Source organism: Sylvia atricapilla, chromosome 2, assembly GCF_009819655.1.
Source record: "Sylvia atricapilla isolate bSylAtr1 chromosome 2, bSylAtr1.pri, whole genome shotgun sequence".
NCBI lineage: Eukaryota > Metazoa > Chordata > Aves > Passeriformes > Sylviidae > Sylvia > Sylvia atricapilla.
In genome coordinates this window covers 19,916,599-19,941,979 of record NC_089141.1, presented here as the reverse complement: position 1 = coordinate 19,941,979, position 25,381 = coordinate 19,916,599, and the positions used below count along the sequence as shown (strand labels likewise).

Below are 25,381 nucleotides of genomic sequence, written 5' to 3'. Positions count from 1 at the left end.
CCTGTCTGATGTTGTTTCTGAAAAATGTAGATACTCATCTTTGTGTCCTTTGTGCTGTACCATATTCTGCAATGTCTGCCTGAGATGTCCATCTGTGTGTTGTGTTCTGCTTTGCTGGTGTTTTCCTTAGGCCCCACAGCTCTTGTCCTAGAGATGTCTTTGTTAGCAGTGTCAGCACACGAGCAGTGTTGTTCCTATTAGTGCTCTTTCTCCTTGGCACCTACTTGGTACTGTATGTCATAGCTGTCAAAACCCTTAAAAGACAGAAAGAAGAGCAAAGGGGAATGGAAGGAGTTAGGACCTATGAACTTGTATAGGTCATGAATAGGAAAAGAACTCAATTTTGTAAACTGTAAGTAGAAAAGCAGAGCAGCTCTCGGAGGAGGGTAGGAAGAGTAGGAAGGAACTGCCTCCAGGGTGGGGAAGCCAGAACTCAGCAGGAGGTTGGAAAACATCAGGAGTGCCTTTTCCTCCCTGCTGCTTTGCTAAGGTCATGCCTCTTTTTTCTTTTATGTCTCTGCTCTTGTATTCAGTTGACTTCATCTCTGTATTTCAAGCAACCCTGTCTCAGCCCTTCACCACAGTGTGAAGTTTTCTTTTCCATTTGCCAAGGGCATATGGATACCATTTTCCTCCTCTTCCATTTACTGAAGAGGAAGGGTACAGACAATGCCCATAGGAGCCTTTCATGTTTCTCTCAGAACTCCTAAATGCCTGCTGTTGTGAGATAATTTTTCTCTGACGCTGAACTTGCCTTCCTTTGGAGGCTTCTCTCTGCAAGTACTTTTTTGCAACATCTACTAAGTTTGAGTAAGGTTGATCATTAGTTAAATAGACATCCGTAAGTTTCCTAAACTTCAAAAAAGAAACTTTGAAAAACAAACTATTAAACAAAAATGTTCCTGTTAGTTCTTCGGCGGCAATAAATTGCAAATACTATACTACATGTCTATAATCTTTTATGCAGTATTTGCATTGTATTCATTTTAATTTACAGTATTCTGTGTCTTAAATAAATTTACTTCCCTTGTGCTGCCCTCCACTAACTGTAGTGGTCTCCTGTGTATCCAGGACCTGGATGCATCGCAGAAGATGGGTTGGTTTGGGCTTGCTGAACCTATTAGGCAGGATGCATCTGAGCCACAAGTGCCTGATGTGCTTATCAAGAACCTGCACTGGGCTTTGAGGATTACCTGTGTTCTGACTGCTTGTGCTGTAAATGTGGTTACACAGCTCTTGTTCTGAATAAGCAGGGCAAGGAGGTGGGAGAGTTAATAATGGAAGGATTTCTGTGAGACCACATCTCACCCATTCTTATCATCAAAGGATCATCCTTTTTGGTCATGTCCTTATGGAAATATCTAATCTAGTTTTGAGCAACCTGTTTTTTTGGGAAACTATGCTAAGCCTTTGCTAAGAAGTCTTTTCCCCAGACCTTTTCTGTTCTTAGCATCTTCCAAGTATTGCAGGTAATAAAAAGAAACAGCCAAGTGATGCTGCTAGTTATAATTTGATTTTATAATTAATTTTATTATTCCCTCACATCTCTTTAGAATGAATACCACAACATCACTGCCGAGCAGAAGTTTCTGAAGAAGCTTATAGACAAGAACTTTGTGGTCAATTTGACATGAAAGCTGAATGGAAAATACAAAGAACAATCACTATTTTCAAGATTTGAAAAATTTTTATTTTTTGTATGACATTTTTATTTTTTAAATGCAGCATAACTGTTTACTGTTTAAAGAAGCCCAGAAACCTCATCAAGGCAAAAGCTTCTAAGTCTGAGGGTAATGGACTGTTGCAAACAGAGTTAACTGATTTTCTGTGAAGCTATTTAATAGTGGAAAAACCATGAAACTTTCAACTGAAAGTATCAGGGATATATAAAAATGTGATGCACATCACGTCTGTATCAGTGAGAACTCTTTCCAAATGATTAATTCTCTGGAATGCTTTTGTTCCTGATGTCCTCCAAAAGAGTTCCACTGTCAAGAGACTGAGATGACCAGTGTTCAGTCAGTAGGTGGATGTAAAGTCCTGACTGTCTGTCTTATTGTATGAAAATGGCTTTAACACTATGCATCTGAATCATTACTGTGTGTTTTGGAGAAGGGGGAACACAGAGACTGCACAGGTTTTGTACTGCCATACTCCTGAGGAGAGGATGTCCACCTACAGCCAAGCAGCCACAGCTTCTGCACTGACTGTCAACTCTGAACTTCTGTCTGCCTTGGCCGAAGGTGAAGACCCTTTGTTTGATCTGTGGAGATGTTGGTGTTGACAATGCTTGTGTTGTACCAATTTTATAGAAAAATCACACTCCCTGTGCTGTGCATCCAGTAAATATTACAGTTGCTGACTTGACTTAAAAAGAGGACATATGAAGACTGAAGAGCTGTCCAAACTACCTGTGTGTCAGCCCCCAGACCACACCAGAAACACAAGCTTGGACAGAGGTGTTCATGCCTGAGTTTAGAGTTGATGGTTATTGGAGTCCTAGTCTCTAGGACAGGATCTCATGTATTCTTTTGTTTGCTCGTCAAAAACGGGTGGATTTTTCCAAACAAGGACAATCTCCTTCCTCAGATGCTGTAATGCATCAATATAAGCAAGGAATACTCCCATTTTTGGCAGTAGAGCGTGGTAGGGAATATCTAGGATGTTCCTCAGCTGAATTATCATTTGGCATCTGTTTACCTCTTCTGTCTTGGTATTTAAGTTTGAAGTGTGTGGCTGAGCGAAATCATTTAATAGTGGAAACTTATTTGAGATTTTAATTGAAACATTTGATGAGATGTTTATGTTTCCTGTATTGGTTTGTCTCTGACAAGCCTGTGAATAAATTAAATCTGCCCAGGAAGGCGTTTGACAACTGTCAGATAACAATGCGCTGTTCCAGTTCTCTCACAGGGCATCTATAGAAAGTTTTTATTTTAATTATGGCAGAGTTTCTGGATGATTTTGCGGTTATCTTTATCAATCACAGCTTAAGAAAGCACAAAGAGGTCCACTTAAAAAAGTCTTGGAAGTTGGTAGGAATACCGTTGTTGCTTTTAAATAAAATTATATAGAGTGTGTACATTCAGTAGTAATGCAAACAATTGCAATATGAACATAAACTATGGTATTTGTTATTTTCAGAAGCTGAGGATTGTAAGAGTACTGAACAGAATTTATTTTGCTGCAGCTATGTAGAGGAATAACCATTGAAGTAACCAAAGAGTCATCCTTCTTGTGTGGTGCAGTAGGTGTTTAAAAAAAAAAAATCAACCCACACACGCCTTCCTGTAGTTCTCATTTCCAGCTTTAGCTCCTTGGCTCTGCCATTTGGGAATTAGGGAGGACACTATGGTCTGGAGAGGTGCCACAGCTGAAGGAGAGGAGCCTTGTGTTTTCACCCAGTAATTCCTGAGCTTGGTCTGTTTCAAGCAAGCTGGACATACCTGAAATAACTTGAGATGTCAGAAAAATCTGTGGTATGGGATGGGGAAGGATGGAGGAGTGTCCCAGCAAGGCACAGAGTGTGCTATGGTGTCTTGTCTGCTGCGATCCCTTGGGTGCAGCTGCACTCCAGCTGTGTGCAGGGTGGCAGGTGGGAGTGTGGAGGAGAGGGGAGTATGTGGGAGGTACTGGAGCACTGCAACAGGTGACTCTGGTGGTGGAAATTGAAGAAATCACAATTTCTTTACCAGCTGGCAGAAGGCCACTTAATTTTTTGTATTTCCTTTATTTTTTCCTGAGACTTTGAAGAGGTTCTTTGCTTGAAAATCTGGATACAAACAGGTGGAGTTTCACTTAAGAAAATAGTGACAGTGTTGTCTTTGTCTCTACCAGCATTTATTTCTCCTGGTTATTTCCGTTAATGAAAAGGTTTGTGTGCGATTCTGCAGCCCCAGACCTACAGTGATTTAAACTCCTGGCAATAGGAATTCCACCTGAAAAAGCTGCTGTGGCAAGGCTTTTTGCAGACATAGTAGTGTTCTCCAGGCTATTGTTGTGGAGGAGCCCCCGGTAGATCTCAGACTGTGTTGGGAGCCAAGGCTGGCAGAAGTGGGGGGCTGCCCCTTCACCCTCAAAATCCGCAGTTGCTTCCAGAGCCGGGGCCCCGGCTCTCCCAATGGCTGCTGCCACTTTCCTGCTGCATCCATGTAACTCCTTTCAGGATGCAGTCCAGGAGGATTTTTTTCCCAGGAGACCTGTTGAATTTGTTCCAGACCCTGTGAGGAGAGTTCTTGGGATGGTGCAGGCTGCATCTCTCTGCTTCTCCACCCCTGTCTCCAGTTCCAGGAAGTGGATGGGGACCTCTCGTTTTGAAGATGTGGTTATTTTCTCTGCTTTTTTCCATCTCCAAAGATACTCTTCCCACTAATCTAAACTGATTCTTCTCCAATTTTTCTAGTTGGTTTTCTGCTTTTTGTGGGAGGATGGGATTTGGATTCTAGCTGTAGCAGAACAAACAAAATAATGGGGAAAAAAGTGCAGCTTCATGGCAAACAAATGGTGTTTCCCAAACTCTTTGTACTTGAAAAAGACCCCTTTAGTCTTTTTTACTTCTGCCACATCAGCTTTTTGATCTCCTTAAAATATTTCTTTTAAAAATTATGTTTGGTGTTCTCCACGGATATGTTCTCTATAAGTATTTATCACTATTATCTGTTTCTTTTTATACCCTACTATTTCTTCCCATTATATGACTGACTTATTTTTCAAATTAAGCAGTATATCCAGGGATTTTTTTTTGCACTTCTCTGCTCCTTCCGGGAGTGCTGGGTCCACCACAGTCCCAGGGTGACTGGGTAACATTTTGAATGAAATCTGTTCCTTCAGGATCAAGACAAGAGCTGATGCTACTGATAAACCATGGTTTGGTTGGTTTTGTGTTGTTTTGTTTGAGGGGGGTGCTGGTTTTTTGTTTTGGCTCATTTTTTTGTTTGTTTATTTGGGTTTTTTGTGTGTGTTTTGTTCTGTTTTGAAAGCCCGGCTTGCAGGCCAGTAGCTTCTCTCCTCAGCCGAATAATTAATTTTTCTCCCCATAAGATGTTTTGTAGGATCCTGTGTACACCAGCCCTGTTCCACCACCTGCTTCACACACATCACTTCTGCTACTCTGCCTCAAGGACAGGTCTTTCTTTGGCACTGACTTCATTCAGACAGGAACACCCAGGTGTAGTGTGTTTCTTAGCAGTGCTCACAGATTACAGTGTCTCTTCTGTCTGGGCACACATTTTCACAGGTGTTTTGCAGTACCAAACACTTGACTTGGAGCTTTTAGAATAAAACAATAATGCTAACACCAAATACTTCGTGTGAGTGTGAGCTGCTATTAAGACTTTTTCTTTTTTTTGCCATTCCTGAAAATGAAATCTCTGCACTGAAACTTCCTTTAAAAGCTATCCAGCTTTTTTTATCATGTCAGGAGTGAAGCTGCCAATTTTGAATCCCAGGGTGCTGCCAGCTTTATTTCTGTGTCTGATAATGATGTAACTGTGTACGTCCCGAATGTCTCCCAGAATTTTTCCATCTGAAGTCAGATGTTCTTCTCCCATCATACTCTGTTCGTGTTCTCTGGCAGCCTGCTGAATTTCTAGACAGCATCACCTTACAGCAAAGGTGCTTCTGCATTTTATCTGCCACGCCTCTCAAAGTGCTGCCCTGTCAGAAAGACAGCTCTAAGATACCAAACTATGCACCTAACAGGCAGGATGACACATGCTGGCTGAAAGCTCTCTTTGTCTCAGTCTTTCAGGAGGTTTCTTTGCTGGGAAAGTATTTCTTCCTCTGCTGCAATAATTAAGGGAAGTCACAGACTATTGCACTAAACATGAATCTGAGAGTGCCTAAATGGTGTTAAAGAATGACATTTCCAGTGACTATATACGTGATAATAATACAGAATCACAACTTGGGTGTTTAATTAGCATGTGGTACTTCTTGTTTCCAATGCCATTTTTAGCAATGCTCTGGGGGAGAGTGTAAATACCTTCACTTTTAAGTGGACTCTGGTTAAGACCATAAAAAGCTCAACATAGATTTTTGGTATTGAGAAATACTTCTTTTATTTGCCATTTGTCTTAAGTTTTATATGCCTATATAGTGCCACCTGTATTTTGAAGAATTCTTACAGTTGTTTCAAGTGAAATTTTAAATGCTACAAATGGAAGGAGATTATTTTCCTGTGAATAAACTGTTAAATACTGTGCCCTCAGACTTATTTTTGCAAGGCTGGTGCTCTGTGTGTGAGTGTGGATGTGTGGGTATGTCCAGGGCCATTATTGATGGTGTATAAAGTAAATGGTGTTGTCAAATATGTTACCAAGTTTTGGAACAAACTTCAATGCTCTGTAGAGCAAATAGCTGAAAGTTTTTGAACCTAGATGGGCTGGAGATCTAACTCCAGGCTGACTACAGCCAGAGCTGGGACATGTTTTTTGTGGATAAGATCAAGAGTAGCATCCTTGTGATTTGATTTTTTCTTTTTTTTTTCAGTCTTGCTTGTCTTACTTTGGACTGTCGGGGGAATGCTAAAATGAGAGATTAAGAACAAAGAAGATGGTGTGTGATAAAAAATTTCAGAAAGTGAAAATGGCTTCAGATAGAAAGTGAGAGATGCTAAGTGCAGTACTTAGCACATTATTTGTTTTCTCTTGGTAAAAATGAGATGCTCAGGGCTTCAGGGAATCCCGGGGAGCTTTGCATAACAATCCTCTGGCACAGTAGGTATTCAGAGCATTCCCTTCAGTGTGGACAGCTGAGGAGTTCACCATCTTGGAGGAAATGCTTGTCTTTGAGGTGAGGTGGGGAAGCCACATTAGGAGAGCCAGCATCTCTCATCCTGGTCAGCCAGTTCTGCCTTTTCAGGCAACACAGCAGCAGCCTCTGGCTCATTCCTTGGCTGCCCCTCTGCCCCTTCACGCTGGCTCATGCTGAGCCGATCTGTCCCCACGGGCTGCCCCTCCCTCTTGGTGTTGCCCCCAGACCCTGCTGTGCCCTCCCACCAAATGGGATGTGTTCTCTCTCTGGCTTAGAGCATGTTCTGCCAGGAGATGGGAACTAGAGAAAAGGGTGTATATATCTGTAATCTTCCCCCATAGCAAGCTGTCAGTGGTTTCAGAGAGCCATTGTGGCCTGATAAATGAATTCAGCAGGTTGAATGTTCCTTCTGATCATTCTGAATGAAGACAGAATTGGTTTTTTGGTTTTTAATTTTTAAAGATATTTAATAAGATTTTTTTTTCAAATCAGTACAAAAATTTTAAATACAAAATTATTTGGTTTTGACATATCTCATGTGTTCTGGGAACATACTGAAGTCACCAGTGTCTGGTAAATTGTCCGTCCATTCCTGCCACCGTTCCATAAAATTTCTGAGATAAAGCACCACATTATATCACTGGAGTCCTTAGTCAATGTTAGACTGCATTAAACTCTGCATTTAAATAATGGTAATGCCAGTTAAATCCAATCTTAGTTCTGCATGAAAAAAATCTAGTTCATTTTTGAATCAAAAGCAGTAGCGGTAGCTAAAGACATCGAAGAAATGATGAGCACCTAACTCTGAGCTAGCGCAGCAGTGTGTGCTGTGCAGCACTGAACAGGGACCCACAGCAAGGTCCACTGCCTCGGGAAACACAACACTTGCTGAGGTGAGATTAGCACCATTGATGAGCAGACAGACTTCGTGCACAGAAGTGACTGTCCTCAAGTACAGAGCAGTATTAGGCCTGCAGGTTCTCCTTGACAGCTCGTAACATAAATACAGATTGGAAAACAACTTTTAGATAGGACCAAGTTCTCGGATAAATCTGTGTGATCAGTATTGCCAATAAAGTTACTGTTTGATCTCAAGCAACAAATCAGTTAAGCAAACAGAGCTACTTCTGCTTTGCCTAGTCATTGAAGAGCAAACTGATTCAGCTTTTGCTGAGTGGTGGAATAGGTGTCTCTTCTGACAAGCCAAATGGGTTCTTGGTACAAGCACAGAAATCTAAGCAAATTTATGCCACCCTGAAGTATTGCCATGTGTTGGCCAAAATCGTCTCAGTGACACAAGTGGCACAAGAGGGGGAGATTTACCCTCATCTACTGGAGCTTTGTGAATAGAGGATGGAGACTTCCCAAGGGCTGTGGCATTTGGAGGTGAAACCAGTCTGGAGTCAGTGGTGACATTTTAGGTCCAATGACTGCTGGAGAAGGCTCAGAAGGAATGGTCATGCCATCAGGATTCATCTTCCATCATAAATAAATTGTTCAGGAAAAAAAACACCTGCAGGATTATTTTATTACAGGGGAAGGGAAATATGAGTCTCCAGCTAAGAGAACCTTTGCTTGTCAGGCAGACCTGCTGTCAAAACCCAAGAAAAACCCCACCCAGACAAATAAGCCACTCAAAAATTTAGTATAATTAGAGAGTGACTACTCTGGTTTAAGTCACTATTTTTCATCTCATAACTATGATCAATGCTACAGGAGTGAGTGACATACACTGATTTGAACTTTAGTACTGAATTACTGTGAATGAAATTAAGTAAGCATGGCATTGCAGAAATATATAATGTACAGCTAATATGTCCCCCTTGGGTGCAAAACAACTGTTTATGAACCTGATACACATCTTTAGATATGTTCACACCTTTTTTTTTTTTTTTTTTAATAACTAGCTGTGCATAATATTAAACTTTGTATTCGTTGTTTTGTTTTTGTACAAGATGGTCCAAAATGGTCATAAAATGCATCTTTTGTGGTATAAAAGTTTGAAGCAGACGAGAAAGGTTTTGATTTTGTGTGTGTGTGTCGTGTGTGTGCCCGTTTGTTTTGTTTTACATGGGATACAATAAATACCCTGAAAAAGACGAATGAACGTACTGCCCGGCATAGAGTCCTGCCGCCTGCTCGGACGGCATCTGAACGTAAACCTTGTCTCCGTGCATGAGCGGCACCACGGCGCTGCCCGAAGCCTGGTCCAGGAAGCCCTTCTTGTACTCGTCGTAGGTGTACATGAGCGGCTCGTTGTTCTTGTACAGCGCCACCCACACGTTGGCGCCTTTGCAGTGGACGTGGTAGGCGAAGTAGTAGACGCCGGGGATCTCGCAGGTGAAGATGCCCGTCTGCGGGTTGTAGTTCTGCCGCCCGTTGTACAGGAGCTTGTCGAACTTCACGGGCACCCCGACGCGGGGGAAGGGCGTGAGGAGCTCTGCCGTGAACGCGGGCATCTCGTAGACGACGCCGCCAGCCTTGCCTTTCTTGCCCTTGTAGCCGTAGGGGGGCTTCAGGCCGTCTATCCCCGGGCCCGCCTCCGGCAGGTACTGGCCCACGGCCGGTGGGGTGGGCGGGATGACGACCGGGGGCCCGGGGGGCCCGGGGGGGCCCGGCGGCCCCTGGAGCCCCGGCTGGCCGGGAGGACCGAGCGGCCCCGGCTTTCCCGGGGGTCCTTGCAGCCCCGCAGCCCCAGGTTTGCCCACCCCAGGGAAGCCTGGGGGCCCGGGCATGCCCGGCTCGCCCTTCGCCCCTGGCAGCCCGGGCGGACCGATGGGGCCGCTGGGCCCCGCGATGCCCGGGATGCCCGAGGGGCCCTGAAGCCCCTGGGCGCCGGGGAGGCCGGGCTCGCCCTTTGGCCCCACAAGCCCTGGGACACCAGGCAGCCCCGGCAGGCCTTTGTGTCCGGCCTCCCCCTTGGGTCCTGTGGGGCCCGGCAGCCCCCGCAGCCCAGGGCCACCCACTTCCCCAGGAAAGCCTGGTTTTCCCGGAAAACCCTGCAGGCCGGGTTCTCCCTTGGGACCGACCGGTCCCGGCGGCCCTACGGCACCTCCCTCCCCTTTAGGTCCCGGGAAGCCGGCGGCCCCCGGGGGGCCCATGATGCCCGGCAGCCCCGGCTGGCCGGGCTCCCCTGGCGGCCCTCCCATGCCAGGCGGCCCCGCGTGCCCCTTCTCCCCCTTCGGCCCCAGGGGCCCGGGCAGACCGCCCACGCCTCGCTCGCCTTTGGGCCCGGGGAAGCCCGGCTTCCCGACCCCCGGGAGGCCGGGGGGCCCCGGGAGGCCCGGCAGTCCCTGCTCCCCCTTGCCGCCCGGGAAGCCGGGCTGGCCGGGCATGCCGTCCTGGCCCGGTTTGCCAATGCCGGGCGGGCCGGGAGGGCCTTGGATCCCGGGGGCCCCTGGCGGCCCCTGCAGCCCTAACTCGCCTGGGGGGCCGGGTTTGCCCAGGGGTCCCTGTGGGCCGGGGAAACCAACCATGCCCGGTTTGCCGACCCCCGGCAGCCCCACGGGGCCGGGGGGACCGGGCAGCCCAGGCGGACCCTTCAGACCCGGCAAGCCTGGGATCCCCACCCCCTTCTCCCCTTTCGGCCCTGGGATCCCGGGGATTCCTGGTGGCCCCTTCATCCCGGGCTCGCCCTTTGGCCCCGGTTGGCCCTGCAGCCCCGGGGCACCTGCTTTCCCTATGCCGGGAAGCCCATGAGGCCCTGGTGGCCCCTGTGGTCCGGGAATCCCCATGGGCCCAATCTCCCCCTTCGGCCCCATCTCCCCTCTTGGCCCTGGGGGCCCCATGACCCCTGGTTTTCCTGGCATCCCTGGCAAACCCGGCTTTCCAATTCCTGGGTATCCTTGTGGGCCTGGTTTTCCTTTGGCTCCTGGTACACCGTGACCTGGTAATCCTGGTGGCCCTGGAGGCCCTCTTGGTCCAGGCTCACCCGGGGGGCCTTGTTCACCCCTCAGACTGCGCATGGGAATTTCTGGGTCGGGAAGAAAAGAAAAAGAAAGAGGAGAGAGAGAGAGGTAAAAGGTCAATGCAATCACATCCTTAAATAAACAGGCAGTGTTCAATTGAATATGCTTCTTTTTATGATGCCTTGCGGTTTTTGTGGTAGACAGAGACAGCTAGAGAGTTACAGGTTGGTGTTGAGAATGAAGAGGATGTTACTACTGTTTTTCATACTCCAATCTTCCATGCATGCTTCTGTTTCCACAAAGTAATTACTGTTCATCTTATATAAAAGCTATTTTTGCTTTGGTGGTGTTTTCTACCTATACGATCTTAAACAGCAAAATCTGCATTTTATCCCATGTTGCTGTAGATCAATCTACCTTTAGGAGTTTTAAGTGCTCTCGTGCTGTGGGAAGAATCCTGACATAAAAGTGCTTTTTCTAGAGGGGCTTAAATGAGCAATATCAATTGTAAAAGATTGTATTGGTAAGAAGTTTATATATAGGATATGTTTGTATTTTCCCCAAGGCTTTGGTTCCCATTTGAGTATTACTGCAAACCTACAGCCTTAATCAGTATTGTTCTTTTGGCATAGCCATGTCTAGGTATGGCTCTTTTAAATGCTTTGCAAAATGTTTGTATTGTCCAAACCCCCATTTTTGTGTATGTGACCACTTATCATTGCAGGTCAGTGTGGGGAAGTTGCTGCTAGGAAAGCAGCAAGTGGAAACTCTTTGCAGCTCTAAAATGTGTAAAGAAGTGAGAGATTTGGGGAAGCACAGGAGATGAGGTTTCAGGACAAGAGAATTAACTGTTCTTTGGTAGGCAGAAACTTTCTCCCCCTGCAGATGTTGTGTTTTATGCACATCAAAAATATTTGCTCATGAGATAGGTTGATTTTACTACAGCCAGTGGTGCTTGTTCAGACACTCTGAAAATGGGCCCTGAAATCTCCCATTTCCCTCTGAAGTCAGTGGAGGATGTGGTTAGCAGGAGCCTCAGTAAGACAAAGTTACCCAGCTTGTCTGCAGTTGCACAGATGCTGGTGGTTCACACAAGGATTTTATGACACTGGGTGTTCCTAGTCACCCTTTGTATTTTGGACTTCTTTATTTTGTTTCCTGAAATATCTTAATATTTCAAATGTCCAAACATCCTTAACTAAATACAGTAAGTGCTTGTACGTGCAGACTTGTGCATTGATCCTCTGTACTTTCAATGCCTCTGTTACACCCATAAATAACCTACAGAAAGAGGACTCCAGAGTCTGAAGAGCAATTGTATGTTTTTATCTGCAAACCTCAAAATCACAGGGTCTGGACAAATTCAGACAAAACAGTGATGTTCCTGTAAATTCAGATCTTGGGGCTCTTAGTTCATATGTCTGGGTGTTGCAGTGAGAGTGGGAGCAGATCCAAACAGGACTCTGGGTCATCATTTGAAACCCCATCAGAGGGTCTCCTGCAAACAGGTGGGATGACAAGGTTTTTCCTGAAGTTGAATAGCATCTGAGCACACCTGTGTGCTGGAGGCTCATTGCAGGTAGGGCTGCTCAGAGGCTGTGGTCCAGCCCAGAGGACGACCATGGTCTTGTGCTGGTGACCCTGAGCTGCCCCACAGCTCCCATGAACCTGTTTTGCCCACCTGTGGACAGGTATGAGCCTGGCCGGTCCTTTGGGCACAAGGAGGCTGTGCCCAGCCTGCAGCAGCAGCCTGCTCCAATGTTCCATTTCCCCACGGCAAACAGTGCTCTGGCACAGCAGATGGGACCGTGCAGGAGTGGAGAGGGACACGCTGACCTACCTTTCTCTTTCTTGGGAGCCATATCCTTGCCGAGCATGGGCATCTGCGGGACCTCCTTCCTGTACTGGGGCAGGTGGGGGTACTCCTTCCCATAAGGCATGTGGGGCACCTCCTTGCCCAGGTGCTGCATCGGGATGCCTTCTTTGCCCAGCGGCATGTGAGGTACTTGTTGTCCGAGGGGTTGGTACTGGGGCACCTGAGGTGGCAGCTGCTTGATCCCATAGTAGGCACCACCTTGAGCAGACCTCACCAGCTCTAGGTAAACAGTGACAGCCACCGCCAGCAGCTGCACAGGGAAGAGCAGCATGACCATCACCTGTGAACAGCACCACAAAACACACAGTTGGCAGGAGATGGTTTTTTGTGATGTGCAATCCCCGTTAGGACAAGCTGTTATCATTTTCTGCAGCAAACTGGACCTAAATCTCTGTGAAGTGGCCCTGGTGTGTGTGCTGCCCTGGAGGATCTCCTACAGCAGGCCTCCATCTGGTTTATTGGAGGCTCTACTCAAGCAGTACTATTACAGCAAATGCCCTTTTATGTATTTAGTTTTAAGCCATCCTAGAGGTTCTCTCTGTGGTTACTCCACACAGGGACCTGCTCCCAGTTTGCTGCCTTCTCAACTGTGTTAGTGCCACAGCACAGCTTTCTCCTAAATGCATTCTGCCCGAGGAAGCTGTATTGCCAGTGCCCCTTCTGCTTTCCACAGCAATGAAAGCTCTGTTTCTGAGCTTAAAAATCTGTGCCTGCAATTGTGCCCTGTGGCTGCAGGGTCCAAGGGCTGTCTGTTTCTATCACAGCTCCTTGCCAGCTCTCCTCTTAGCTGGGCTGGGATCCTCTCAGTCTCCTCTCACAAGTGGGCCTGCTTAGGCCGCCACTGCTCCAGGTAGCATTAGCCAACCCAAGCCTTTCTCTGGGAATGTTCAGCCATTTTCTAAAGGTCTCCCGCACCAGAGATCCTGGCCCATCCCCTCACCAGTCCTGCTAACACAACAGGATGGGATTGAGCTTGCTTTCTTTTACTTCTTTATCAAAATGTTAGCTTGAGACTTCTCGTCCCACCTGCTGTTGGCTTTTCTTTTTGCAGTTAAGGGCATTACCATCAGTTGAGCAGCAAATAAGGAACTGCAAACTCCCTCAAATAATGCAAATTAGGGGACAGCATGTGGTAAAAAGAGACTTGTGTGTTGGAGTATTTTGCCCCACAACCAAATCTGGCATACGAGTCCTACCCTTTTCAAATACTCATGGCAGTTGCCAACCTGATGGCCGACACCACTCTCCTTTTTTTCTACTATGCAAAGATGCCTTGCATCCAACCTGGGTGCATTTCAAGGTCATTTCTGCATTCTTTATGCACTTCCAGGTCATTTGTGCTCCAGAGCTCAGTCAATCTGCTTGCTCTCAGCAGCCTGCTGTGCTCTGGTGTGATGAGGGTGGCCTGAAGAGGCAGCAAGGGCTTTGTGCCACCTCCTTATTTTCCTGAGCTTCTCCAGCAGACTGGCTCGACATAGACGATAAAAAAGTACCTCAGTCTGCGGCAAAGGGGTTCACTACTGTGCCCCCATGTCTGGGAAGTATCTTTGATGAGGAAATACTTTCCCCTGTCTGTCCTCCAGGTTTTATTTTTGCTCCTGCTTGAAGTTTTCCATTCACTTTGCATTAGCAAAGCACCTGGGGAAATGCTTGCTGCTCTTTTAAAACATTTTCCCTTCATTTTGCTCTATGAGATTTAATCTCTAAATGGCAATCAGTGTATAATCATTACTGAAGGTGTAAGTGGAGGCTAGTTTAAAATGATATCGTTGAAACAACAAGCAGGTTATCTTCAAAAGTGATCATATATAGACATATAAACTACAGAAAAGATGGAAATACTTGTTAACAGCAAACCAAACCTTTTAAGAAAATGAAATTCTATGAATAAACACTAGATGGAGCACATGTTGCGCAGCTGTGTTTCTGCAGTCACTTTTCCTCCCAGGAATTCTTGGACCTAACCAGCTGCCATGTGGCAAAGAAAACCAGAGCCAAGATGTACAGGAGTTTGTGAGTGTAGCTGAAGCCCAAGCACAGTCGCTCATCCTTGTTCAGCAAAGCATTTCAGCAAATGCTTCTCCTCCAGTGAGTTTAATGTGGCTTTTAGCCCACAGCTGGCTGTGCTGCTGTGAGCTAAAGAATTAGGGCCTTGGGACGTGGTATTTCTGCTTAAAGCTCAATGGTGAGCTTTGGAGTGAGAGGACAGCCTGTGCATGATCAGTTTTTGTGGCTTGGCTGGGGTGTGGTGACTAAAGTAACCCACTGCAGCTGTTATCTGTGCACATGGACCCTAAGCAACCTTTTTTTTTTGGCAGGGGGTGTCAGAGTCTGTCCAAGGATGTGATATGCCTCACGACCGTCTCCAATGACTGAGGACTGAGACCCCAGACTCTGAAAGGAGCCCTGGCCTGGCTGAGGCAGAATGTTTGCCAAGTCTTGGAGGACTGGTATGCATCTCCATGAGAACGGAGTGCAAGAACAATGGAACTGGTCACAGTGGACTGAGCCAAGGCTACTTGCCCAAACTGGTCCGCCCGTACCCGAGTACGGCACGTACGGTGTGCAGCTTGTCCCTGAGCACCCAACCTCGACGCAGGTGGCTCCGGTTTTGGCCTTGTGACTCTCCTTTGTCTCAACCTTTATGCAGGCAGCTCCTGCTTTGGCTCTGGGCCCCTTGCTTTGCCTCAACACAGGTGGCTCCTGCTTTGGCTTTGTGCCACTCGCTTTGGTCCCCGCCTTGACCAACCTATAAAACCCTGAAGACCCCTGCTCACATTCGTGTACACCCCACTGGAGAACAACCGCGTCTATAGACATCTCGGCCTCGAGGACTCGGCCCTCCACGTTGGTAGCTATAATCCCTTACCCTCTTTTCTATCTTTCTTACTATTCTCTATTTTCTCTCCCACTATCGCATTTTGGTGGCACTAAATAAAGGTGCATTTTTTGTTGTATTGAGTTGTCCCCCACTGTGCCTTTTGTGCTCTGAAATCCTAAAACGAACCATCAGGTTCCCCGCATATGTTTGCGGACCCTGACGGGGGGAGGACAATGGGGGAGGCAGGGATATGTCCCCCTTCTTGTCTTTCTTGGCCTTCCTGCTCTTTTCTCTGCAGAAGGAGTAGCCTTTGCCTCTCTGTAGCTAAATAGGGTAATAATGCCTGCCCTGGTTTGCAGGAAAAATCCCAGTAACTGGAAAATTTGCAGTATTCTCTGCATCTCTCTCAAAGGAAAAACTTTATCTGTATGACAGGAGAAATGCAGTGAAACTTAAAAAAAATTATAAGATACTGGATGATATAGGACTGTTTTTGAAACCTACTAGTATGAAGAGCAAGGTGGATTTTGAAGAATGGGGTTATTAAATTAGCGTCTTGGCTACTTTGTTGTTCTGGTGGCCAGTTTTTCGGGGGGGAGGTTGTTTTTTAAAAAAATATAACCTCAGTGGAATAAGTAGAGGGGGAAATAGGTAAAATTCCTTTGGATGAGATTTTCTCCTTGTTTTTATTACAAAACATGGGCTTTGTGTGCGAGTGGGAGGTATTTGAAATAATTGAAAAAACTTTCCTACAGGGAAGAGCAGCCTGCCTGCAGCTCAGGGTGAACTGGGCCTCCTGCTCTTGCACCAGGCTGGCCTGGCCCTGCCACACGTCTCACAACACACCTGCACTGCACTGCACTGCACTGCACGGCCACGAGGTACACGGCACAGCTTTGTGTGCACACATGGAAAGTCTGAGCGAGATCAGGCAAGACTGGTAGAGATGGGAAGGCTCCAGAGAAGGAGGTGATATCACCACATCTGTGTTTCCTGTCGTGTTTTTTGACTCATCCAATAACCCAACCAGTGTGGCCTGGAAATGACAGATTGCTTCTCATCTATTGATTTTGGCTGGAGCTGCTGCCTGTGGCTAGCTGAGGTGGAAGGTGGGGGTTTATTTACTGAACAACCTTGGGCTAGATGGGACTTGGCTGACATCTTTGTGGGAGGAGGTCAGATCCTCCCCCGTGGCCTCGAGAGCTGTCTGGGGCTTGGGATCTGCCGCAGGTACTGGAGATGCAGCCTGTGTTTGGTACCGTCTGCCCAGCTTGTCTCCCCCTGCTCCCAAAGGAAGGAGGGATGAGACAAAATTAGTCTTGATGAGAAATGTGGTAGAATCATGTGCGCTGCTGCTGGATTATTGCTGTCAGATACCATCACTACAAGGAAAGCCTGCCCAGGAGCATGAGGGATGCCGAGGATAGTCCTTCAGAGTTTCCACTCATTGCATCTCATCCTATTCAGCTTCTCTAAAAAGTTATTTATGTACTGAGAGAAGTTGAAGGTGTGGTTTTTCTGCCTTGCAGTTTGTTTCTGAATGCCGGGTGCACAGCTCTAGTTTGAAGACCTCACTAGGAAACACCCAGCATCTTTAAATGCCTAAAAGCTACTGAAAGTCCTGCTCTTGGTTTTCAAAAGAAGCCTATAGATTCTAAATGTTGGACAGGTCCTCCAGAACTTCTGAACAGCAAAAGGAGATGTTTTCCCAGTGGGGACAGAACTCGAGGAAAATAGAGTGAGGAGGAGTAAAACCTGTGTTGAAGATGCAGCCAAAGTGTAAGACTCCCCACCCCCTTCACCCAAATCCCAGCAATTCAGGGATCACCTCCAAACCCATTCACATAATATGATCTGATGTGCTTTCCAAGGTGATTGTTGGTGGAGCAATAATTTGGCTTTGGATTGGGATTTTTCAGGTTTTTTGTCAGCAAGAGGAATGTGTCTGTGTAGTTGTGGTAGGTAAATAAGTGCATGTGTGCACCTTTAGAGAAGCCAAGGGTTTGGAGAAAGCAAAGTTTTACTGTAACTTTGGACGTTGGAAGGAAGATGGAGCAGAGGAGCCACTGAGCCTTCTCACGATGTGACATGTCCTTTTGCAGCAGTCATTCAGATAAAGCCCCAACAAACATTTTGCTTTACCTAGGGTGGCACAAGACACTTGAGGGTGAAGGATCATTATCCTAAACCACAATGTTCAGTTGCTTGTGTGTGAAGAAGGTATCTGGTTGCCTCTGTTGGTGAGAGAGTCCCTGAAAAAACACATTTTTTACAGGCAAAACTTGAGTGAGAACATTTCTCAATAATCTCTTTGGTAGAGCTGTTCTCCTGAGAAAACTAGAAAGGACCTTCCTCTGGCTATTTGAGTTTGTCAGCAAAAACAAGAGACAAAACAAAATGTACCAGCAATCATAATTCCTAAATTGGTGTGAAGAAATAATGGCTGGTTTAGCCTAATTATGTAAAGAATGTATGGAAAGAGTGATGCCCATCCACTTGGGACCTGAAATCAAAGGTGGTCTTGCAAAGAGTGGAAACTAGACCTTGATTTATTGGTTCTTACAGGAAAGTCATCATTCTGCAACCAACATTGGGTTGTCTCAGAACTTCTAAGATACTCACCCAGAGACTACTCCCATGGGCTTAATTTACTAGCCCTTGCTTTTGAACTGCTGTATTTCCCAAATAGCCATAAGGCATGAGCAGATCTCAGTGACCTGAAGTCTTTTCCCTGCAGTCCCTTCCATAGGGGCTGCCTGAAGCTGCAGGGACCAGTTCCCCACTGCACTCGGAGGATGGCCTTGCTAGTGCTCTGATTTCCACTTGGAAAATGACTGTTGCAGAATAAAAATCCTTGTGACTCTGGAGGTTTTGTTCCCAGAAGATGATAAAAAAAAAAAAAAGATGATAAAAAGCTAAATTATCCAAGGTGTTTTTGTCTTGAGATCAGAAGTGGTTAGGGTGATTTCTGGGTTGACCATGATAACAGATCCTATTACCAAGTATCTACAACAGTGTATTCAGGGATGCTGTTGGGGACAGGAGATTCAATCCCACAGGAACATTATACACCTCACTAAAGTGTCTGTAGTACAGACACATGCAGGAGCAGTATAATGCAATGGAAATGGCAACCAGAGTGTTGAGCAGCCCCACTGCATTGCAGAGGGCTGGTGGCTGAGGTGCGCACTCTCTGGGAGTTTCCACTGGCTGGCCCCAGTTGGTACACAGAGGTACAGGGCAGTTCAAGGGACATCAGAGAAGGGCTTGTAAGAAAGAACTGAGGTCCTCACGAAGTGATAGCACTTTTCTGTTTTCATTTTAATGCTTCTTTGGGAGCAAGTACCTAGCCTATCCCTGCTTTCTACAATACATATCCCTTAAACCACTGGGTTGTGCTTGCAAACGTGTGCACACCCCCACCACATACATGTTTTTCTTAAGGTGGTGTTTTTCCACCACATGAAAAGCATTGGATTAAGCACTGGACTTATAAATTTGGGATAGGGGTGTTGGCATTTGTAAACTAATTCTGTTAGCTACCTACCTTTTTTGGAAAAATTCTCAGTGCTATCAAGGCTTTAGTTCCTGTAGTAAACTAAGCTATCCCTGTTCAGTGAATAGCTGTGGTGACTTCAAGGGTGGGATGTTTTCTGTTTTCAGGTGTGAGAATCAAGCACATATTGATTGTTGTTCTCAGCACTGGTGCTGCAAAGTGTAGGTAACTCGAGCAGTGAATTTCCCAGCACATTGTTGTCCGCAGTTTTCAAAGACACTATTTCAAAACTTCATCACAGCTAAAATTCATCTCTGGATCATTAACTCCTTTAAGGACTAACCTGTCAGTCAGTGAGTACTTTCTGAAGAGACCTGAGTATACCTCGTACTGTACAGAGACTGAACTTTAGTGGCAACTTGTGTTTTCAGGGACAGGAAAAACTGAAACCTTCTGCATGCCAAATTACTTTGTACGTGCTCAAGAGCCATTTAAAGTACACATTGCCACACTTTCGTCTTTCTGTGCCAAATGAGTCCTCACGTCATTTGGACAGATGTTTTCAAATTTGCCAGCAAACTAATTAAACACCAGTGTAGGGGGGTTCTTTTTGCAAATTCAATCATATTCCACATAAAAGCAGGGAGTGAAGGCAACCAAATATACCTTGAGATGGATTTCCTCTGAAAGTGAACCTGTTTGGTAACCCAAATTGACACTAGCTGCACTGATTTAATCTTATTTTCAGCAGTGAAGAGCAAGAGCACAGTAAAGGAGAGCACAGCCCCTATTCAAGGACCCTGCCATGCTATTCGCACAAGATGGTTTAACTATGCCCCAGCATGTTTGGGGTCCTGCACCATTTTGCTTGTAACAGTGCCTAAAACTTCCCTGAAAGCAATACCTGTTTCTTGAGTGGGTGAAGAATTTACCTTGCTAAAGTGTCTATAAGGGCCTGTGCATTCAGTAGGGAGGAAAGTAGGATTTATGGTAAACAAAGCCTTTTTGCTTCTTGTGAAACTCTCCCACAGAGATCAGGTGGTTTTTTTTTCCCCCCTCTTTCCTTTTCACTGTCCTCTCCAAGGAAACAAAGTAGTTTCAAGTGCCTGAGTTCAGTTTAGATTACCAAGAAATAGCTATTGTTCAGTACGTTAAAAATAAATTAAATCATATTTTGCTCAAGGTCTAACAAATGTGTCTGATTATCATGTGGTATTTACTAAATCTACAGCAGTCATAACAAGTATTGTCATAATAAACATTTTAAAACGCATGCATGCATAAACCTGCTGCTAATGGGGAATATTCACCACATGGCAGATGCTTGTTTCTAGGGTTTTTAAAATTCAAAATGGTGCCTCGAGCTTCTTTCTTAGAGAAGTGTGATAACATCTAAATAAATTGCTTCATCGTAAAAACCAATGGTCATCCATAAGCTGTATTTGGCTTCAGTGGTAATTATATGATCTTTTCTTGCAATGCCTGGGGAGCTCTCTGTTAGCCATTTGTAAATGCATTTCCAAAAACAAAGCACTTGCCTCTTCTCCAGTTCATCTGCAAATGTTCATCACATGCATTCATGTGTGCGCACTCTGGATGATCACCCAGCTTTCAGTGTGAAAATGTTACCCTTGGGCTTCTCCAGTTTCTTACTTCCAAATAGAGTGTATCTGCATATGGGCTTGTATCTGTTGCTTGTGTGCAGGTATTTCTATGTGCCATGTGTGAAAACACACCCTGGCAGTGGAAGTGGCTGTGGGAGAAGGAGATTTTAGCCCACGCAGACATAAATCTGTTGCCTCTAGTCTTCTCACGCCCAGTGTGCTGTGAGCCTACCCATGTGGGCTCAGGTAGGCATCTCCTCATCTCTCTGCAAATCTGGGCACGATGAGATTGGCATCACCACAACCCCAACTCCCATGCGCAGGGCTCTGCTGGCTCAGCACAAACACGCAGCTCACAATTTATGATGATATTAAGATGCTTGGTGCTGGTAATTGATTTCCAGGCGAGTTCGTCTCTTGCATTTTTTTGAGCATCTGGCCCAGATGCTGTTTGCTGGAAAATGCCTGAGAGCTACTTGGAGTCAGATGGCAGGGAGCCGTGACAGGGATCAGTAAGTTGGGCACTGCGGGCCGGGTGACCACAGTCCCTGGAGACGCAGCTCTCCTGCCTGGTGGCATGCACTCGTTTGCACGAATCAGTGCCTGAGCTCAGGCTGGGGAGGAAGGTCCAACGTGAGGGAATGTTTGCAGAAAAGCATGCGACTTTAATTATGGGATTAGAATTAATTATAGGTAGGATTTAGCAAATACCTGCCTCTGAATACGTTTTCCTGTTCTCTGCCATACGGCATGCGCCTGAATCCTCTGCCTAATGCTGTCTTCTGGGCAATTTGCCTGCAGTCTTGGTGGCAGGCAGATTTGATGGAGACACTTAAATGACTGCCACTTAACTAGATCCCTGTTCAGCAATCAGCGGTGTGAGATGCACAGAGCCGGACCCACTAACGTAGAACACACAAAGTGATCAAAGTGCAGAGCTGCCTCCCCGCTTATCAGCATGGAATCGCACTGCTGGCACAGCGCCTTGGCCTGGCCGCCAATGTGTCCGAGCACAGCTGTTTGCTCAACGTGGGAACTGCTCTGAGGGCTCCTTCTCTGCAGGGCTGGTGCTACTGAGCGCTGCAGAAGGAGCTCCCTGCAGGCCACAGCCACTGACACCATCCAAGGAATTTGCCCTTATCAGACGGACGGGTCTGCACGCTGGAAGGGAGGCTGGTTTTCATGGAAGTGCTTGTATAGTCAACTGTTTCCTAGGGGTGTTGTTGATTTGGGTTTCATTTTGGTGAGAACACGTCACATCTACTGCCCGTCCCCTAACCCCAAATAATGCAAAGACAAACAACTGGCAAGGCACTTCAGACTGAAGTGTGTGGTCAGCAGTCTGAACCTTGAGGTGCGGATAATGAACCATGGTGATTGCTGGTTCTGTAGCAGTGTGAACAGGGAACTGCAAGCTTGCTTTGGAAACCTCCCTTCTCCACTGTCACTCATCATTCTTGGCCTTGCTCTGCCCTGGGATAGGTTGTACTGGCTCCCTCCAGTAGAAGTCTCCCAAATTTTTATGGTACATATTTGTGTGTTATTGTGGTACAATAGCTTGCAAAGTGTATCACAGCATTTTACTGTTTTAATCCAAAGTGCCTCTAGCAGTGCTGCTATGAATTATACTCACTGGTAGAAGTGTAAAAAGTTTCCATTTCACTACCTCTTGGGTCAGCCAGCTACAGCTTTGTGAACAAGCCACAGGCTCTAAATGACAAGTGAATAATCTGCACAGTTCACTGTTAAACTTGTTAGTCAGTGGAATGCTCCATCTCATCAGATGTACGGGAGAAGACAGAAGTGGAGGAAGAAGACTTATCTCTTTCTGCAGCAGTTAACAAACTCAAGTATATCGTGAACCCTTGGCCAAATATGCCTGAGTGCCAGAATGCTATTCTGAAGGATATCTACCAGTTTTACTGGTTAGAGAACTCCTACTTCCTCATTTGATTAATTGAATTACTGTACTAAAAGCAGAATAAGATTTTGCCAGCTTTTTGAAGGTGTGCTGAGTCTTAAATCTGTCTATATTTTATTCTAATATGTCATGGCTTAGGATTTTATGTCTTGTGTCTGGTAGGATTGCTTAGAGGAGGGTTCTATTAATTAGTACATCTCAATACGTTTAGGAAAACTTGGATGTGCATGCAGAAATTCCCTTCACTGACATGTGCAAGACACAAAGCGATGCTGGAGTATGTCTTTTTCCTAAACACTTCCCAAAAGATGGCAGTGAAAAGAAAAATCCTGATTATAGAGGTGTTCTTGATAATGACAGGGACTGATTATTGCAGGTGCTGCAAGGAAGATAATCTGTCTTCTGCTTAGTTTGAGTGTTCTGTAAAGCAATACATCTGTCTGCAGTTGTAATACTCACGTAGGCTGTACTTCTCAGCCTGAGGTACACTTGGTGCCAAACCTAAGGACACAAGGGAACAGTGGCCAGAAGCTGCTCCTGGGCTTCTCTTGATCCTGAGGCCATAGCTAAGTACTGTTTCAGTTGCTGGTGCCACTTGAGGTCTGACCTGCTCTGCATGGCCTGTGGGCCACTCACAACAGCCTGCTGTGGTGTCACATTCTGCCACGCCATGGCCACTGTCACCAAGTCTTCATTTTGGGGATGAAAATGCTGCACGGTGTTGTGAGGGGACAGAACACAGCCACAGTTTTGGAAAAGGCAGGTGTGTGTCTCTGGTAACGCCTGGTCTGGCCAGTGCTCTGCTCTGGGACATTTTGGAAGGTGAGGGCTCCTGGCAGCTCTTGAGTGCTTGAGGCAGGCAGGAAGGATGGCTCTTTGGAAAGAGGTGAGTTTTAGCCTTTTCATTGTCAGGATGAAGCAGGACCTTCCCTGAGGTGCAGAACTTTCTAGCTCTTTTTAGCACTGTATGCATACTGATTAAATTTAAATGCTTTACAGTGAACCATTACAGGGAGCTATTAACCCCTAACAAGGAATCAAGATCATGAAATCTCATTAAGAAAGCGAGCCTAATTCTGGGTGCACAGGTTTTTTGGTTGCAGTTTTTTGGTTATAAAGAAATTTTATTTCCTGTGCCCCTCTGTAGTGATCATACTCCAGCCTTTGCCATCCAAGCAGTGGTTACTTTAACAGTCCAGGGAGTTCTTGCACTACAAAGCAAGAAATCTGTGCTGGACTCTTGAAGTACTTGGTCTGATCCTAATTTGAAATAATTTATTGTTCTCTGTGACTCCTGTTGCAATCCTGTGGCCTTATGCATTGCCTTCTTGCCAGAAAATTTGCTTGATTGCCTCTGTCTGAAACTGGCACAGCACAGCATTTCTGTTCCTTTTCTCACTTTGATGGCGTACAAAATGTGTTTTCTTGGCGCTTGCCCTCATGCTGTTTCATTACTTTTTCTTTTTTTTTAAATAAAAGCAAGAGGCTTTGGAGGCTTTATTTTGGAGACAAATTGTTACCATTTTACAATATTTCCGTTCACTCTGCTTTGATGAGCTTGTCGAAAGAGCAGCTTCTCTCTCTCTTCTTTTTATTTGCTGTGCTCTAACTCTGCCCCTTCCCAGAACCCAAAGTCTCAGTCCAAGGGAGATATGAAAACAGTAACAAATATCAGTAGAATATTTTTCTTGAAAAAACTTCCTCTCAGACAATTTTTTTTGGAAGGTTATTTGCCATTAAAAAAATTCCTGCCCTTTGCATACTTTTCCTACCTTTGCTCAAACAGTGGAAGAAAATAATCTTGCCTTAGAAGGTTAAACATATTAAACTACTCCACCCTGACATGCTTTAAAATTATTTAGCAGTAGTTATTTTTGTATTTTATTATCAAATATTGCAGGTATCATCATATTTGTTGAGATGTGCTGATCAGGACCTGACACTCCATTCAAAAAATTTGAGCAGATCTTTGCTCACAAACATATTTCCTAAAAGGATAAACTATTTCACTTTTGTGCTACTTTTCTCAATAAAGACTAAGATGACAATAACTACAACTGAACATTCCCTTGGTTAAAATGGTTTCAAACCGAGCTTGTAATTTTCACGAAAGACCTTTGTCCTCTGGGTCACACCTATGGGCAGACATGAAGGTGGAGGTTGTTAGATGGTAGGCAGTGGATCTACCAATGTAGGTGTCTTCATCATCTGGCATAAAAAACACCACTGAAAATCACCAAAAACTCCTCTACGCTACTGCCATGGCTGAACTGCACACACACATCCCTGTGTCCTGCAGGGGCAGATCTGTTCCTAAAGACCTTCTGTCTTTTCCTCTTGTGTAGCAGGTAAGAAATGCATTGTGCTCAAGTCGGCTTCAGCACAAAAGCGCCTATAGTGGAGGGGCAGAGAGACAAAGCTTGAAATCATTGTTATTTGTTATTTGTTAACAAGTGTTACCTTCACAGGCCTACACAGCAAGGGCCGAAATAAGGGTAGCAGGACACAACCTAAAAAACTTTGAACCTGAGTTGTGAAATACTCGCTGTAGGTTTGATTCAGTGAATACTTCCAGCAAGATTTTGCCACACCTCTCAAAAGCAAAAAAACCCAACTTCTGAAGCACACACATACATGCACACAGGAAAGGCTCTCCCCATCTCACTCACACACACTTATCCTGGATCCATGAAAATATACAGTCATTTGAACTCCAAAAATGTCATGAGGTGGAATTAATTTCCTTTATGCAATCCAATGTGCTATGGATTAAAGGACTTGAAATCGCACATCTGTCACCTTGGAACAACCCAACCAAGGCCAAAGGAAAGCAAAGCCAAGTCCTGAGGAGCAAATACTATCAGTCACTCACTTAAGTCTCTCAACTCTACTCAAGGAAAACAATCTGAAATGTTCAGTGCAGCCATTTGGACCCATGATGACTGAGACGAGCAAATGCACAGGCTGAAAAGTTGGTCAGTGCTCAGCTCTGGGGACTAATA

General features: G+C 45.6%; 2 protein-coding genes across 10 annotated transcripts in view; one reads left to right on the top strand and one right to left on the bottom strand.

The window, feature by feature from the left end:
* ST3GAL6 (ST3 beta-galactoside alpha-2,3-sialyltransferase 6) overlaps positions 1 to 6,201 on the top strand; it is a 46,119-nt gene extending 39,918 nt beyond the window's left edge. For all 9 annotated transcript variants that reach the window (XM_066340952.1, XM_066340958.1, XM_066340955.1 and 6 more), the window contains one exon: positions 1,554 to 6,201. In XM_066340952.1, the coding sequence (XP_066197049.1) occupies positions 1,554 to 1,634 (81 nt within the window). In that variant the 3' untranslated portion in view covers positions 1,635 to 6,201. The remainder of the gene's footprint in view (positions 1 to 1,553) is intronic.
* A 1,040-nt stretch (positions 6,202 to 7,241) lies between these two features.
* COL8A1 (collagen type VIII alpha 1 chain) lies at positions 7,242 to 12,916 on the bottom strand. Its single transcript, XM_066340945.1, has 2 exons — positions 12,502 to 12,916; positions 7,242 to 10,726 (listed from the first exon to the last, which is right to left on the bottom strand). Exons 1-2 carry the CDS (start codon positions 12,899 to 12,901, stop codon positions 8,820 to 8,822), a joined length of 2,307 nt encoding a protein of 768 aa, XP_066197042.1. The 5' UTR covers positions 12,902 to 12,916; the 3' UTR covers positions 7,242 to 8,819.
* Positions 12,917 to 25,381: the final 12,465 nt, after the last annotated feature.